This window comes from Nyctereutes procyonoides, unplaced genomic scaffold, assembly GCF_905146905.1.
Source record: "Nyctereutes procyonoides isolate TBG_1078 unplaced genomic scaffold, NYPRO_anot_genome, whole genome shotgun sequence".
In the NCBI taxonomy this organism is placed as follows: domain Eukaryota; kingdom Metazoa; phylum Chordata; class Mammalia; order Carnivora; family Canidae; genus Nyctereutes; species Nyctereutes procyonoides.
Window position 1 is genome coordinate 16,724,087 of NW_026575040.1, and position 15,021 is coordinate 16,739,107.

The window sequence follows — 15,021 nt, forward strand, 5'->3', positions numbered from 1 at the left end:
TTTCTCTTTTGTAATTATTTTGGCCAAGATGCCTTCAATTTTAAACTTTAGTTTGTTTTAAAGTGTTACCTGAGGCAAGTAACCTCAGTTCTTTGTAAGATTTTCTCAGTAGCTACAGAAGTATTGTGTATCAGGAAAAAAAAAAACAACCCAAAAAACAAAAACCCACTATATTCCCAGAGAACCTAAGAATTCTGATTTTCTGTCACTTTCTAAAAGGAATTTATCTGCACATTACCAAATAACATTTTATACTAAAAAACAAATAATTCAAATAGTCCTACTAAATATGACAGTACTTGACAGACCTAAATGAATTCCATCCGTGCACCAGTTTACATATATGCAATTAGTAACCTGATACCACTGTACTTTGTTCCATGGAGAAAAAGGCAAAGAGAATCTAAGTATTTAGATATATGAAAGATATTGGAAAAAAATAGACTTTTAATGCTTCTTATACTCTCAAAATACTCTTGATTTTGATCTTACAGTCCACAAAACACAAAAGCAACCACAAAATACATTTTGGGAACAGATGATACCATACTCAAAGACAAGATAATTCTACACATTTTAACAGCATTAAAAAAAGCTGATTTTAAGAAATATTGTCATTGGGAAAAAGATCTGCACACTCAAGAACAGAAACTATAAGGTTTATGATTATTTAAGTAATATTCTGAGTTTTTACTATGCCCTTTATTCAGGAGTTTAAAGCACTAAAAAATGCACATCTTTTACATGTTTAGAATAAACTGAGGCACAGAAAATTTGCCCCTGGAAAGATGAAAGCCAGATTTTTAGACTTAAAACAGTTCAGACTTCCACATTTCCATATTTGTATTTTCTTAAAATACAAACTATGTACTGTCTTTAATACTTCCATGTTACTTTATCAAACTAAATTTTCCATATTTTAAAATAACTAGTATATTTAATAGGAAATTAAGTAAAATGTAATCAATTTACTTTTTTTGCTTAAAAGATTTTTTTTTTAAATAAATGAGTTTGAGGACAGTTCTAGTAATTCTTGCCTTGAATATTTCTCCAGCAGGACATTACCATTAATATATGGACTACAACAATTCCTTCTTTAAATATCTATCTGACTTCTAGTCCTCCTTCCTCTCAAGGTCTCACTTAGTGACCTGAGCTGATAATTCAGTAAAGTATTAAGGTTTTGTGCAAGTACAAAATGGTTAATGTTGGGTTCAGTCAACTAACCTGTTATTAACTTGCTTAATTAAGCTAAGATCAAGAAGTATGCGGAAGAATTTGAAACATAATATGGGATAAGTAGTCAAATACTAGAAATATGAGACACTAAAAAAATATATTCCAAAACTTAATCCTAAACTTAAATCTATGCCTCATTCGACTGCTAAGCTGACACCTTGAAACATGGAAGAAGTTACTTCACCTAAGCACACTGGACCAGCATATTACAGGAAGCAGCCAATGCCAATTTTAGCTGCTTCAGACTGCTTGGTGTATGTATGTGTGTGTGTGTGTGTGTATTTTTTTAAGTGATAATTCTTAAATTTGAGGGAAAGTTCCCAGATTGCTTTGACAATAGAAGTCGTGGATCCTTGCTTCAGAAGAACAGATACACACACACATACAAACAGGCACACAAGTACTTTTAAATGTTGATAACCTATTGTAAATCACAGCATTGTTGATTCAGTGGGATACACATGAGGACAATTTTCATATTGCTAACGAAGACTGGTCACTAAACTTAAGAGATAGCCTTTATAAAGTACAAGAAAGTACAGCGACCATATCCATTCACATTCATGTCGCTTTTGCTAGCTCTAACAGTGATTGGTTGATGCAAATGTGTCCTTAATCTAGCCTATAAATATTAACAACAAAAATGTTTAAGTTCCACCTTCTGCTCAAGCAGTTCATGTAACAGTTTTCAAGTACTACAAAACACTGTGAATGAAAGACTTGAATATACCACTTTCAAATTCCATGTACCCAAACCACCAATGAAATGTCTGAATATGTAATTTGTTGCCTTGAGCAAAATATAAGAAAATAAAGACACAATAACTCTCTAATCTTCAAGGATGGGAAATCAGTATCTCCAAGAAATTTGTTTTAATAGGACTGAACATTTAATTTTTTTCCTCACAGTAATCAAACATTTTATCATTATTACTCTTGGTATATCAAACTGAACTCCAGGAATGTAAGAAAGTCTGACTTGGAAATATTACATAGAAAAAAGGTTGAATTAACAACACATTATGTTTTTTAGTTATTTTTATATAAGTATACATTGACATCTACTTATCTGATAGCAGCACTGCTGGTTTTGAGTGAGTTTTATTTTTCTTCCAGAGGGAATGCAGAATGGCAGTATTATCTTTGGAACAAATTAAGAAGATAGTAACAAATAACAGAATAACTTTTACACATATTTTTTCAAGGGTAATAAATAGATAAGTATATAATTATGGAAAATATGCCTCAAATATGCTTTTTAAAATTTCTCAGGATTTACTGTTTTGCCTTTTCATATTATAATATAATGCATTGTCCCTACTATCTGTTCTAGGAAAAACAAATGCTGAGGTTTGAGTTTCCTCCTTCAACCAACAGAGTGATATCAAGAGAAAACTTGGACTAAGGTCAACTTGCTTGAGCCAACAGAGAATTCTGTAGAACATCTGATTATTAAATTAAAGACTCACCAAATATTTTGTACCAAAGTTTTATACCCCAAACAGGTTCTCTGATGATGATTTATCATGCTAGCATAGGAAATCTGAAGGGATAAACAAATGGTATAACATAACCAGACATGCAATACAGAAGGACATGACATAAAGCTTGACCCTGGATTTTTCCCTTAGAATAATTCCTTCCATAAATAAGACTTTACTTTTTATTTTTACATATAGACTCATCCTATAAATGGTCTTGGATCATGGAGAATGTTAAGGACATAGCTTAAGAAATCTAGACCACATTTTTTTTGTAGTCTATTGTCATCCTAGACCCCAAGAACATTCTCCAAGTCGATGCTCAGGTTAGATTAAGATGCTCTTAAACAAATTTACTGAGGCTTAGAATGTAAATCACATAACTACTTGCAGCAGCAATAGTCTTTTCAAAAATGACTAAAACAAACTTTTAAATATAAAGCATATAAAAAGGACTATTAAGGATAGTAGAAATACAGGAAAATATGTGTTGCCTCATAATAAAGTTCAATAAATATTCTTTTTGAATCCTATAAACACTGCAAGATGTTATAGGTCTATTTGGTTGGTTCCTATAAGTTAAAAAAAAATCTGATTGCTTTTACATAAATTTCTCCCAATTCTTATCTATTTTCAAACAGATTTTTATTAATGCTTTTTCACTAGACTCAGAAATTATTTCTAAATTCCTTTCAGAAATGTGCTTTTTTTTTGTTGGCTTTAGTAAGTATACTTAATTTTCCAGCAAATAAACATGATTTAAATTTTAAGGTTCAAGGTAATTCTAGAAAAAGGTAGACATTGAACTATCTGCTTTTCTACATCCCGTATTTACAAGGCCTAGCATCCACTGTGGTTTCCTTCCTATACTCAGTTCTCACACTGTCAATAAGTAGTAACTGTAGTACAAGTTACCTATATTAAATATTTCAAAATTCCTCAAAATTTCACAACACTACAAAGTTATTAATATCTGATTTTGATAGACTATGAGTATTAGTGTTATGCAATTTTTTGCTATTGGAAAAGAAATACAAATTATTTTTTTCTATCTAAATTAAACCCAAGCTCCATTATCAGTTCTCAAGATAATATCTAAAATGTACATTCCTAAAGAAAGGTAAAGCTGTTCAAGGGCTGAACTAGTCCAATATAGGATTAAGGGTTATTTATTTCTGTTATTTTTTGTCATGGTTCTTTTGTTTGTGTTGTATTTTTTTTCTCTCTTTTTACATCCCTATATTAAACCCCTGGTTTCTCTTGGATTAGATCATAATTTAACATTGTAAAAATTAATTTCAGAAACTATTGTGCTAATATTTAGATTTCAGGAAGGAATCAGACGAAATAAGTTACCTCCATTCATTGTTAGAACAGAAGATAAAATAGCTTACTAACTGATATGAGTTATGAATGTCACTATGACACAAAATTTGCTGTGATTTGCTTATTTGGCTACAAGTGAAGTATTTTTCATGAATGAAAACACACAGCATTTCCAACTTGTAACATGAAACTCCAGCTCATAAAGAGTGTACTGTGTGACTTGAAAAAGTCTGATTGTAACTAAGTAACAACCTTTCCCCTGAAAAACATGAACAAAATCCATTGGGAAATCAGGCACAGACGGTATTTATCGGTTTTTCTTCCTTTCCTCCTGTGGTTTTGTTTCTCAAGACATATAGATGCATCCAACAGAATCCAACACTTGTTACAAAATGACACAGCTATTTTTGTCCTTTTCTTTCTCTTTATCTTTTTCTCGAGGTTCCTTTCGTTTACGTTCACTATTCCCAGGTTGTCTTCTACTTGGAGAGGCTTGTGCTGGCTGGCTTTGCTTTAAGAAAAATAAACAGGAAGAAATTACCTCAACTTTCTAAGGTGCTTAATCATAGTTATCTAGAAGGAAAAACCACAAGAGTGAAAGGAATCATTAATGAAAAAGTTATTTGTACACAGACTTGTTATGTTACATGGTATCTGAGTAACTGCCTCTGTCATTTTGGATAGATATATGTATCCATTATTCTAAGTAAATGAAATTTCAAACAATATGTAGGATTATATTCCCTGAAGCCTCAAATTCAAGAAATATTTATGTTAAAGTTTAGAATATGTAAAAGAAGGTGACAACTTTTGGTAAATTAAGTTCTCTAAGTCCTCATTAAATACTATAATAAACAAATTTTAAAGGAGAAAAAAGAAAATCCTGAGAACTTCAAGTGTGAAGTAAGTGTATTTTGTGAAATAAGAGCATGTTTTTAGTGAAAAGCTAGGTTTCCACTACCATGGTAGGTTTTAACTTTTAAGCTTGGAATAGTCCATGTTTGAACTAGAACTAGAAATACTTAGTTTAATGGAGACCTCTATGTATAATGTTTTGTTGGACCTTAAAGCGCATCTTACTTTATTATATTCCCGAGTCAAAGGAACCGTTCTGGCATAGTACAGTTAAACATGAAAGAAGGGAAATATTTTTTTCATTCAATAAAAAGAAACCCATTTAAAGCCACATTTTTAGAACTTAATACTTTTAACTAGGGAAAATGGAAAGGTGCTAATAATAATCTTTGTTGAATACTTAGTACATGTCAGACATTGGGTTTAAGTACTAACATTATTTATTCTTACCCACAAATCTGAGAGTTAAGCATTATCTTTTATTTTCAAGATAGGGAAAATGGGGCTAAGAGAGGTAAAGGACTTTGTCCAAGGTGCAGCAACTAGTATGGGGAGACAGGAACGGGAAGACAGAAGCAGAAAATGCAATCCATGTCTATCTGGCTCTGAAGTCTACATTCTTACTAGCAGTACCTCATACTCCCCTCTAATTATTACAAAAGACTTTGTTCCCATTGGTTTATATTCTTTGGAGCTATTAACAATTTAAAAAATACATTTCATTGAATTGCACCAAAAATAATAAAATACTTAGGCATAAATTTAACCAAAGAGATGAAAGATCTGTACTCTGAAAACTATAAAGCACTCATGAAAGAAATTGAAGATAACACAAAGAAATGGAAAGATATTCCATGCTTATGGATTGGAAGAACAAATATTAATAACATGTCTATACTACCCAGAGCAATCTACAGATTTTAATACAATCCCTATCAAAATTCCAACAGCATTTTTCACAGACCTAGAACAAACAATCCTAAAATTTGTATGAAACCACAAAAGACCTGTAATAGCCAAAGCAATCTTGAAAAAGAAAAATAAAACTGGAGGTCTCATAATTCCAGACTCAAAGTTATATTACAGAGTTGTAATAATCACAGCAGTATGATACTGGGGCACCTGGCTGCTCAGTCAGAAGAGTGTGCCACTCTTGATCTCAGGGTCATGAGTTTGAGTCCCATGTTTGGTGTGGAAATTACTTAAATAAAAAAACAACAGTATGATACTGATATAATAACAGACACATACATCAATGGAATAGAAAAGAAAATCCAGAAATACACCTACAGTTACATGGTCAACTAATCTTTGACAAAGGAGGAAAGAATATGCAACAGGAAAAAGTCTTTTCAACAAATAGTGTTGGGAAAACTGGACAGCTATGCAAAAGAATGAAACTGGACCACTTTCTTACACCATACATAAAAATAAAAAAAAACAGATTAAGGACCTAAATGAGAGACCTGAAAACATAAAAATATTAGAAGAGAGCAGAGGCAGTAATTTCTTTGACATTAGCCATATTAACATCTTTCTGCATATGTCTCCTGAGGCAAGGGAAACAAAAGCAAAAATAAGCTATTGGAATTACATCAAAAGCTTCTGCACAGCAAAGGAAACAATAAAACTAAAAGACAACTTACTGAATGTGAAAAGATATTTGTAAATGACATATCTGATAAAGGGTTAGTATCTAAAATATATAAAGAACTTAACACCAAGGAAACAAGCCAATTTAAAAATGGGCATAAGAGGTGCCTGGGTGGCTAAGTCGGTTGGGTGTCCAACTCTTGATTTCAGCTTGGGTCGTGGTCTCACAATTGTGGGATTGAGCCCCATGTCTGGCTCTGCACTCAAGGCAGATTCTCTTTAGATTCTCTCTCCCTCTCCCTACTGCTCACTCCCTGTCTCTCCCTCAAGTAAATAAAAAATTTTTAAAATAAAATAATTAAAGATTATTTCTCCAAAGAAGACATACAGAAGTCCATCAGACACATGTAAAGATGCTCAACATCACTCATCAGGGAAACGCAAATCAAAACCACAATGAGATACCACCTTACATCTGATAGAATGGCTAAATTCAAAAACATTAAGAAACAGTAAGTGTTGGTGAGGATGTGGAGGAAAAGGAACATTTATGCACTGGTGGGAATGCAAACTGGTACAGCTACTCTGGAAAACAGTATGGAGGTTCCTCAAAAAATTAAAAACAGAACTACTCTTTGACCAGCCATTACACTACTGGGTATTTACCCAAAGAATACAAAATATTAATTCAAAGGGATACATGCACCCCTATGTTTACTGAAGCATTATTTACAATAGCCAAATTATGGAAGCAACCTAAGTGTCCATTAATAGATGAACAGATAAAGAATATGTGGTATATATACAATGGAATATTATTCAGTCATGAAAAAGAATGAAACCTTGCCATTTGCAACAACATGGATGGAGCTAGAGAGTATAATGCTAAGTGAGACAAACTAGTCAGAGAAAGACAAATACTGTATGATTTCATTCATACATGGAATTTAAGAAACAACACTAAGTGAACAAAGAAGGAAAAAAGAGACAAACCAAAAAACAGACTCTTAACTATAGAGAACAGACAAATGCTTCCCAGAGGGGAGGTGGATGGGAGTGGGGAATGGGGAGAATAGGTGAAGGGGGTTAAAAGTACATTTAGCTTGACAAGCACTGAGTAATGTATAGCATCGTTAAATCACTACGTTGTACACCTGAAACTAATATAACACTGTATGTTAACTACACTGGAATTAAAATTAAAAAAAAAAAAAGAAACAACTGAAGGGGCGCCTGGGTGGCTCAGTCGGTTAAGCGTTCGACTCTTGATCTCAGCTCAGGTCCTGATCTCAGGGTCGTGAGTTCAAGCCCCGCGTTGGGCTCCACACTGGGCGTGGAGCCTACTTAAAAAACAAAACAAAACAAAACAAAAAACAAAACTGAAAAATCTTGCCATCAGAAACTCAGGAAAAATAATTTCACTAAATGAGAAATATATTAAGATAATCACAAACTTATAACAATGTCACAAAACCCATGGGTGTTAAAATGCTAACTTAACTGAAGAGTCAATACCTAATTTAAAAATATTTATCTCAAAAAAAAAAAACTAAAAAATATTTATCTCAGCACAAATTTGTTGCTAAAGTGATCATTATATTTAAGAATCAGAACACTAGTTTTTACCTGGGCCTGTGTAGAAGCAGAAGCAGCAGCAGCTGCTGCTTGTTCCTGTTCCTGATAATATTGAGAAGCCCGTCTATCCTCCTCTTCTTGGAGTTTCTTTGCTAGTTCCAAATCACTGATTCCTTCAGGTATTTGTTCCCAATTGATCTCTTGGCTCTGCTGTTCTTGTTGTAGAGATAATGCCATAAGATAGTCCTAAGAAATTAAGTTATAACCATCTTTAGCTATGAGATTTTACTCAAGAACTGATAAGTATAGAGGTTATACCTACAAAACTATGAGAAAGGCTTTTAAAAAACATATCAGAGTTTAAATACAAAAATTAAAGTTACCTAAGTATTTCTGAGAGCTATAATTTCAGTGATGCTGCCATTGTTCTCAATATTCTTGGAATTCATTTAAAATTATTTCTAGAACCAGTATATAAGGCATTCAAGAAAGCTTTAAAAACAACCCCCCAATAAAAACAAAATAAAAACCCTTCACAAAATGCCCCGAAGGGGCACCCGGCTGGCTCTGTGGAGCATGCAACTCTTGATTTTGAGGTCATGAGTTCAAGTCGCATGTTGGGCATAGAGCCTACTTTAAAAATAAACAAAACAAAATAAACTTCCCCATATTTATGAAAGAAACACATCTGTAGAAATTGTGTTTGAATTTGTATGTGAATGTAGAAAAAACTAGATGGATATATATCAATTGTCTTTGTGTAGTGATATGGTAATTTACAATTTACTGTAATTTACAATTTACTTTCTTATTTACATTTTTTTATTTTGTCTCAATTCTACATTTCCCAACCTCCATTGAATGTCATAAGTCTTTTTTTATTTGTAAGAATTTCCCAAATAATTAAATAATTAAATAATTTATTAAATGTTCTTCTAAACCATGATTTTTAAAGCCAATGACACAGTTGCCCATCATTCAGTGATATTCAATTACTTAACCACCTCCTCCTTCCACCAACACTCCCAAGTTATATCCTATGAGAAAATGTGATGCAGTTGGTTGAAAGTTATATCATCTAATTTCACACACATTCATTAAGAATTAGTACTGAACGGAACTTGACTACTCTCTGCATCTCCCCCAACCTATACTCAAAAGAGAAGATTTTAATTACCTACAGGGGATATCTAAAAGGTTGTTGCCTGTGAAGACTTTGTACTATCTAGCATGAATATCTTACTAACATGACGAATTTGCCCTTCAAATTTTTCTCCTCACTTCCTCAAACTGCCCGTTGCCAAGTCCCATGGTCTTATATTCACTCTTTTCTTGCTACTTCCACAGACACTGTATTTCTCTCAGCATCTTACAACTTTATTACTGTGGCAATCTACTGCTTTACTTTCATCCCTTCTGTTCTGATATTTTTTACATATAGTGTCAAAAAAATCTTGCACATTTCTTTCAAGTAATATATTTTTAAATGCCCCTATAAAGCTTCTGAAGGAAAATGAGCATATTATTATGGCTGTTTGTATACTTTCAAGTATTCTCCTGTGCGCACATAACTTACTATTCAAACTGCCACTATCAAACTTAACATATAATTATTAGTTGGTCAAATATTTGCCTCTCTGTTAGACTGTAGAACTCCTGAGGACAGGACTAAATGATTTATCTTTGCCTCCCGAGGACCTTGTTAATAACGCCAGGAACACAGCTGCTCAATGAATATTGGCTAAATGAACAGCCTCCATGTACTTAAATTGTTATCAGCATTAGAAATATGTGCCGACTCTTCAACATAACCACATTTCTGCCTCAGTTGTGGAAGAAGTCATGTCATTGTTTCACTTTTCATAAGAAACACACTTCTGGCTCCAAGGCTGCCCACCCGTAGCGGACAAAGATCTCACCTGTCTCAGATCTAAATGAGAATTCCACTCATCAGTGCAGTTCTTGCTCTAAGTGTCTACTTACCCTGGACTCTAAGGCTTGGAATAACTACCTAACATTTTTACCCTCTCCTTTTCCTACTTTTTCTGACTAGCCAAAATTGAACTCTAATCTGTGCTCACCTCATCTCTGCCACCATAGCTAAACCATCATCACCTCTTGTTTGAATTGCTAGTCTCTACTAACACCTGTGTTGTCTGTTTATACCTATGCATTTTTCACATAGTAGCCTTTAAAAAAGGTAAAGTAGGGGTGCATGGGTGGCTCAGTCTGTTAGGCGGCTTCCTTCGGCTCAGGTCATGATCCCAGCATCCTGGGATCAAGCCCCACATCAGGCTCCTGCCCAGCCAGGAGTCTGCTTCTCCCTCTGCCCCTCCCCCTTGCCTGTGCACGCTCTCTCAAATAAATAAATAAAAACTTAAAAATAAACAAACAAATAAATAAATATGGTAAAGTAGATCATCTTCCACATTTAACACTTGCCATATCTTTCCTATTAAAATTTAAAATAAAATTCAAACTCTGTATCATGGCCTTCACAGTTCAATATAATCTGGCTTTCTGAACCAAAGTGTATAATCAATGTACAAATGTAAAATGCTCACTTACTGATTTAGGAAATGTCAGGAATATTTCACAATAAATCTTTATTTCAGAAGTTTTGGATAACTGAATTCACATTTGAAAGGAATGAGCATTTTAGTTTTAATTTTTTTTAAAGATTTTATTTATTCATCATGAGAGTCAGAGAGAAAGAGAGAGGCAGAGACATAGGCAGAGGGAGAAGCAGGCTCCATACAGGGAGCCCCACATGGGATTTGATCCCAGGTCTCCAGGATCATGCCCTGGGCTGAAGGCAGGCGCTCAATCACTGAGCCACCCAAGGATCCCCTATTTTTAATTTTTTAAAAAAGGTTTTATTTATTTGAGAGAAGGAGCGAGCAAGAGCAGAAGGAGGGGCAAAGGAAGAAGCAGACCATGTGGACTTTACTTCAGGACCCTGAGATCATGACCTGAGTCGATGTCAGACATTTAACTGACTGAGCCACCCAGGCACCCTGAGAGGAACGAGCATTTTAAACGATATGAAGACAAATTTACCTGATCTATCTGATCTTGCTGTCCTCTGTATACGGTTTCAGGATCTGAAGGAGGCCGCAGATGAAATTCTGAGTCGCAGAAATTTCCATCACCATCCACATTATGTAGGCTTTCCCAAACAACTTTTTCTTCTGTAAGAAACCCCTGATCTGTTACCAGCAAATACAGAAGACCCTTAATAAGAAAGAAAAGGCACTGTTAAATTGACCAAAACTAGCTAATACTTAAGGGAAATTTTATCATCTTATGTTTATTTTTTTTTGTTTTTTGTTTTTTGTTTTTAATTTTTATTTATTTATAATAGTCACACAGAGAGAGAGAGGCAGAGACACAGGCAGAGGGAGAAGCAGGCTCCATGCACCGGGAGCCCGATGTGGGATTCGATCCCAGGTCTCCAGGATCACGCCCTGGGCCAAAGGCAGGCGCCAAACCGCTGCGCCACCCAGGGATCCCCATCATCTTATGTTTAAAGCATATTAATTATTCCTACTAGTTAGATATAATAAATAGTAGACAAAGTTCACTGAATTAGGTCTACCTGGCTTTGAATACAGTTTATTATTTTATATGTTTATAAATATTGAAATAGGAATATTTTATATTTTATAAGTATATTTTTCACAAATATATTTTATATATTTGTAAATTTATAGAAGTAAGAAGCTGCTGGCAGGCTCAACTACTACATGACCTATAAATAGCCTCAAAGGGTTTTTAAGGAATTTGTATAGTATATTCCTGTTTTATGAAATATCAAGTAACAAGACACAGTCACAATAAAATTATATCATACTGCCTGTTTATTAAAAGTTAAAAATATATGACTAATCCAATCCATATCGATTTTTTCTTTTTCTGCTCACACCATTAGTTGCTCTTCTTTCAACACCAAGAGTACTTACAAAGTACTTATTTCTATTGTAGCACTGAATCACACTGTGCCACGACTGTGTTTCCCTGCCTCATTCCCAGACTTTATTTTTAAATCTATGTCTGGGCCTAGTGTAGCGTACATCATAAAGCTGAAGCCTAATATTTATTGAATCAATTAATGAATTAATTTATATTTTTAGTCACTACCACAGAATTTAGTACTGACTTCTAATTTTTCATATGAATTAGTTCTAATTCCAATCATATGTAAAGTGTCCCTATGATACCATTAAAGTTTTTAAGCCATTTTTTTTTCAGATCTGCCAAGGATATGACTTTCATTTACTTGCTCAGGATTTCCACTGTTAATGTAGTATTTGTTGTTGCACAGGATTCATGCTTCTCATGTTCTCTCATCACAATTAATCTTAATAATTAAGAATAAGAAATTTCTTTAGAGAGTTTGGTGGTGGCATTAGAGAAATCATTGAATAGAACCACAGCTATATAGTCAACTAATCTTAAACAAAGCAGAAAAGAATATCCAATGGAAAAAAAGTGTCTTCAACAAACAGTGTTGGGAAAACCAGACAGCAATATGCAGAAGAATGAAACTAGACCACTTTTGTACACCATACACAAAAATAAATTTAAAATAGATGAGAGACCTAAATGGGAGACAGGTTAAACCATCAAAGTCCTAAAGGAGTGCACAGGCAGTAACCTCTTTGACATCAGCTGTTGCAACTTCTTACTAGATATGCGTCCCGATGCAAGGGAAACAAAAAACGATCTTCATCAAGATAGAAAGCTTTCACAAAGTGAAGGAAACAAGAAAACTAAAAGCAACATTTGGAACAGGAGAAGATATAAATGACATTTCAATTAGCAATAATCGCGCCTCGGATAAACCTCATTGGCTACGATACTGCCACTGCGCAAAGCTTATAAATGACATTTCAGATAAAGGGTAGGTATCCATAATATATAATGAACTTATACAACTCAACATCCAAAAAACAATCCAATTTAAAAATGCGCAGAGACAGGAATAGACATTTTTCCACAGAAGTACAAATGGCTAACAAACACATGAAAATATACTCCACCTCACTCATCAACAGGGAAATGCAAATCAAAACTATGATGAGGTATCACCTGACACCTGTAAGAATGGCTAAAATTAACAACACAGGAAACAACAGATGTTGGCAAGGATGCAGAGAAAGGGAACTCTCTTATACTGTTGATGGGAAAGCAAACCGATTCAGACACTCTGGAAAATAGTAAAGAGGATGCTCAAAAATTAAAAAAAAAAAAAAAAAAAAAAAAGACCCAGCAATTGAACACTACTAGGTATTTACCCAAAGGATACAAAAACACTGATTTGAAGGGATACACGCACCCTAATGTTTACAGCAGCATTATCTACAATAGCCAAATTATGGAAAGAGCCCAAATGTCCATCCACTGATAAAGAAGCTGCGGGGTGTGGGTGTGTAAAATGGAATATTACTCAGCCATAAGAATGAAATCTTGCCATTTATAATGACAAGAAATCACTGAATAAACTCTGAAGCTTTAAAAACTAATTATTATTTTTGAACATTTACTATCTGTCCAGCAACACAGCTGTTCCTAAAATACGAAATCTTTCCTATTGTCTACTACCAGTTACATCTAAAAGTTAGCTGTAGATACTGATTAATTTATATGGTCATTGAAATTACTATAGCAACATGAAAAGTATTCATAAAGAAAAACATTTGGTGTATACAGTTTAAAGACACTGCTGTAAGCAAAAATTATGAGGTGATATCTCATTTTTAAAAAATCAAGTAGGTTCCAATTTATTATTTAAATACCTATGATATGCTCATGACTATGCTATCATGGAAAGTAATGATCTTTCCTTAGTTTGTACTAGATACCCTTTTTATGCTATTCCATAGCATATCACTATCACAGCACTTTATACATCAAACTGTAGTTATCTATTTACTTATCTGTCTCAATGTATTTCAAGCCCCTTGAGGACCAGAGCCATGTTTTATTCAGTTACCTAACACATTTTTAATACCCAGTCAGGGTCTACCTTGCCCTAAATAATTAAAAAAAAAAAAAAAAAGACCCTAAAAGTTCTTTCCAGCCAATTTTCCACTGAATAGATCTGACCTTTCTATATTTATACTTACCAGAGTACATTTTAATATACCATTATACTGTACAATATCTAGGTTTTATAATTTATTTTACGTAAATCATATATTAGAGTGGCTACTTATTAGGAGAGAAATCAGTCTTATTCTCCAAATGACACTTTAAAATAGGTAAATTCTGGGAGGGTTTTGTTGAAACCTGTTACCATCCGTAGCATATGAATATAAGTTTAACAAAAATGGTGTTTCTTTCTTGAAATAGCTGACCTGTCTTCTCATGGACCACCAGTCTCAATTTCTTCCTCTTTTAGATCTTGACATTTATCAAAACAGTCTGTAACTAGTCCCCTGTCAACAATGCTGGTTATTACTCAACAGTTCCTTTGTATAATTGCTTTGTAGAATAGCAAAGTATGTATTAATATGGCCCTTTGTTCTTGAAAGTCCATAATTAAATTACCATCAAGAGTTGCTCTTGCTTTTGTGGCACCTGTGTGGCTCAGTGGTTGAGCATCTGCTGCTTTTGGCTGAGGTTGTGATTCTGGGGTCCTGGGATAGAGTCCCACATCAGGCTCCCTACAGGGAGCCTGCTTCTTCTCCCACTGCCTATGTTTCTGCCTCTATAACTCTCATGAATAAAAAGTAAAATCTTAAAAAAAAAAAAAAAAGGCTCTTGCTTTTATATCCCAGCACTTTTGCTGTAGCAAAAGCATTCTTTTCTAAGCCTTGAATCTTCTTCCTAATCTTACCAGTTTCTATAAATACTAATTTCAAAAAAATAACTAATACAGGATGCATATATTATTAATAAAATATATAGAACTTATTATATGAAAATAATAAATGATACTAGATAATTT

The 15,021-nt window shown here is 33.8% G+C and overlaps 1 protein-coding gene and 1 pseudogene across 3 annotated transcripts in view; both read right to left on the bottom strand.

Moving 5' to 3' along the window:
- Positions 1 to 427: 427 nt before the first annotated feature.
- The window catches only part of MINDY2 (MINDY lysine 48 deubiquitinase 2), a 76,447-nt gene continuing 61,853 nt past the window's right edge, over positions 428 to 15,021 (bottom strand). The window contains exons 7-9 of one of the 3 annotated variants that reach the window (XM_055319976.1): positions 11,130 to 11,303; positions 8,121 to 8,315; positions 428 to 4,557 (exon numbers count right to left, since the gene is read on the bottom strand). In XM_055319976.1, the coding sequence (XP_055175951.1) occupies positions 4,432 to 4,557; positions 8,121 to 8,315; positions 11,130 to 11,303 (495 nt within the window). In that variant the 3' untranslated portion in view covers positions 428 to 4,431. The other 2 variants (XM_055319977.1, XM_055319978.1) reach the window with 2 other exon arrangements.
- Positions 12,796 to 12,948, bottom strand: LOC129506521 (U4 spliceosomal RNA; annotated as a pseudogene).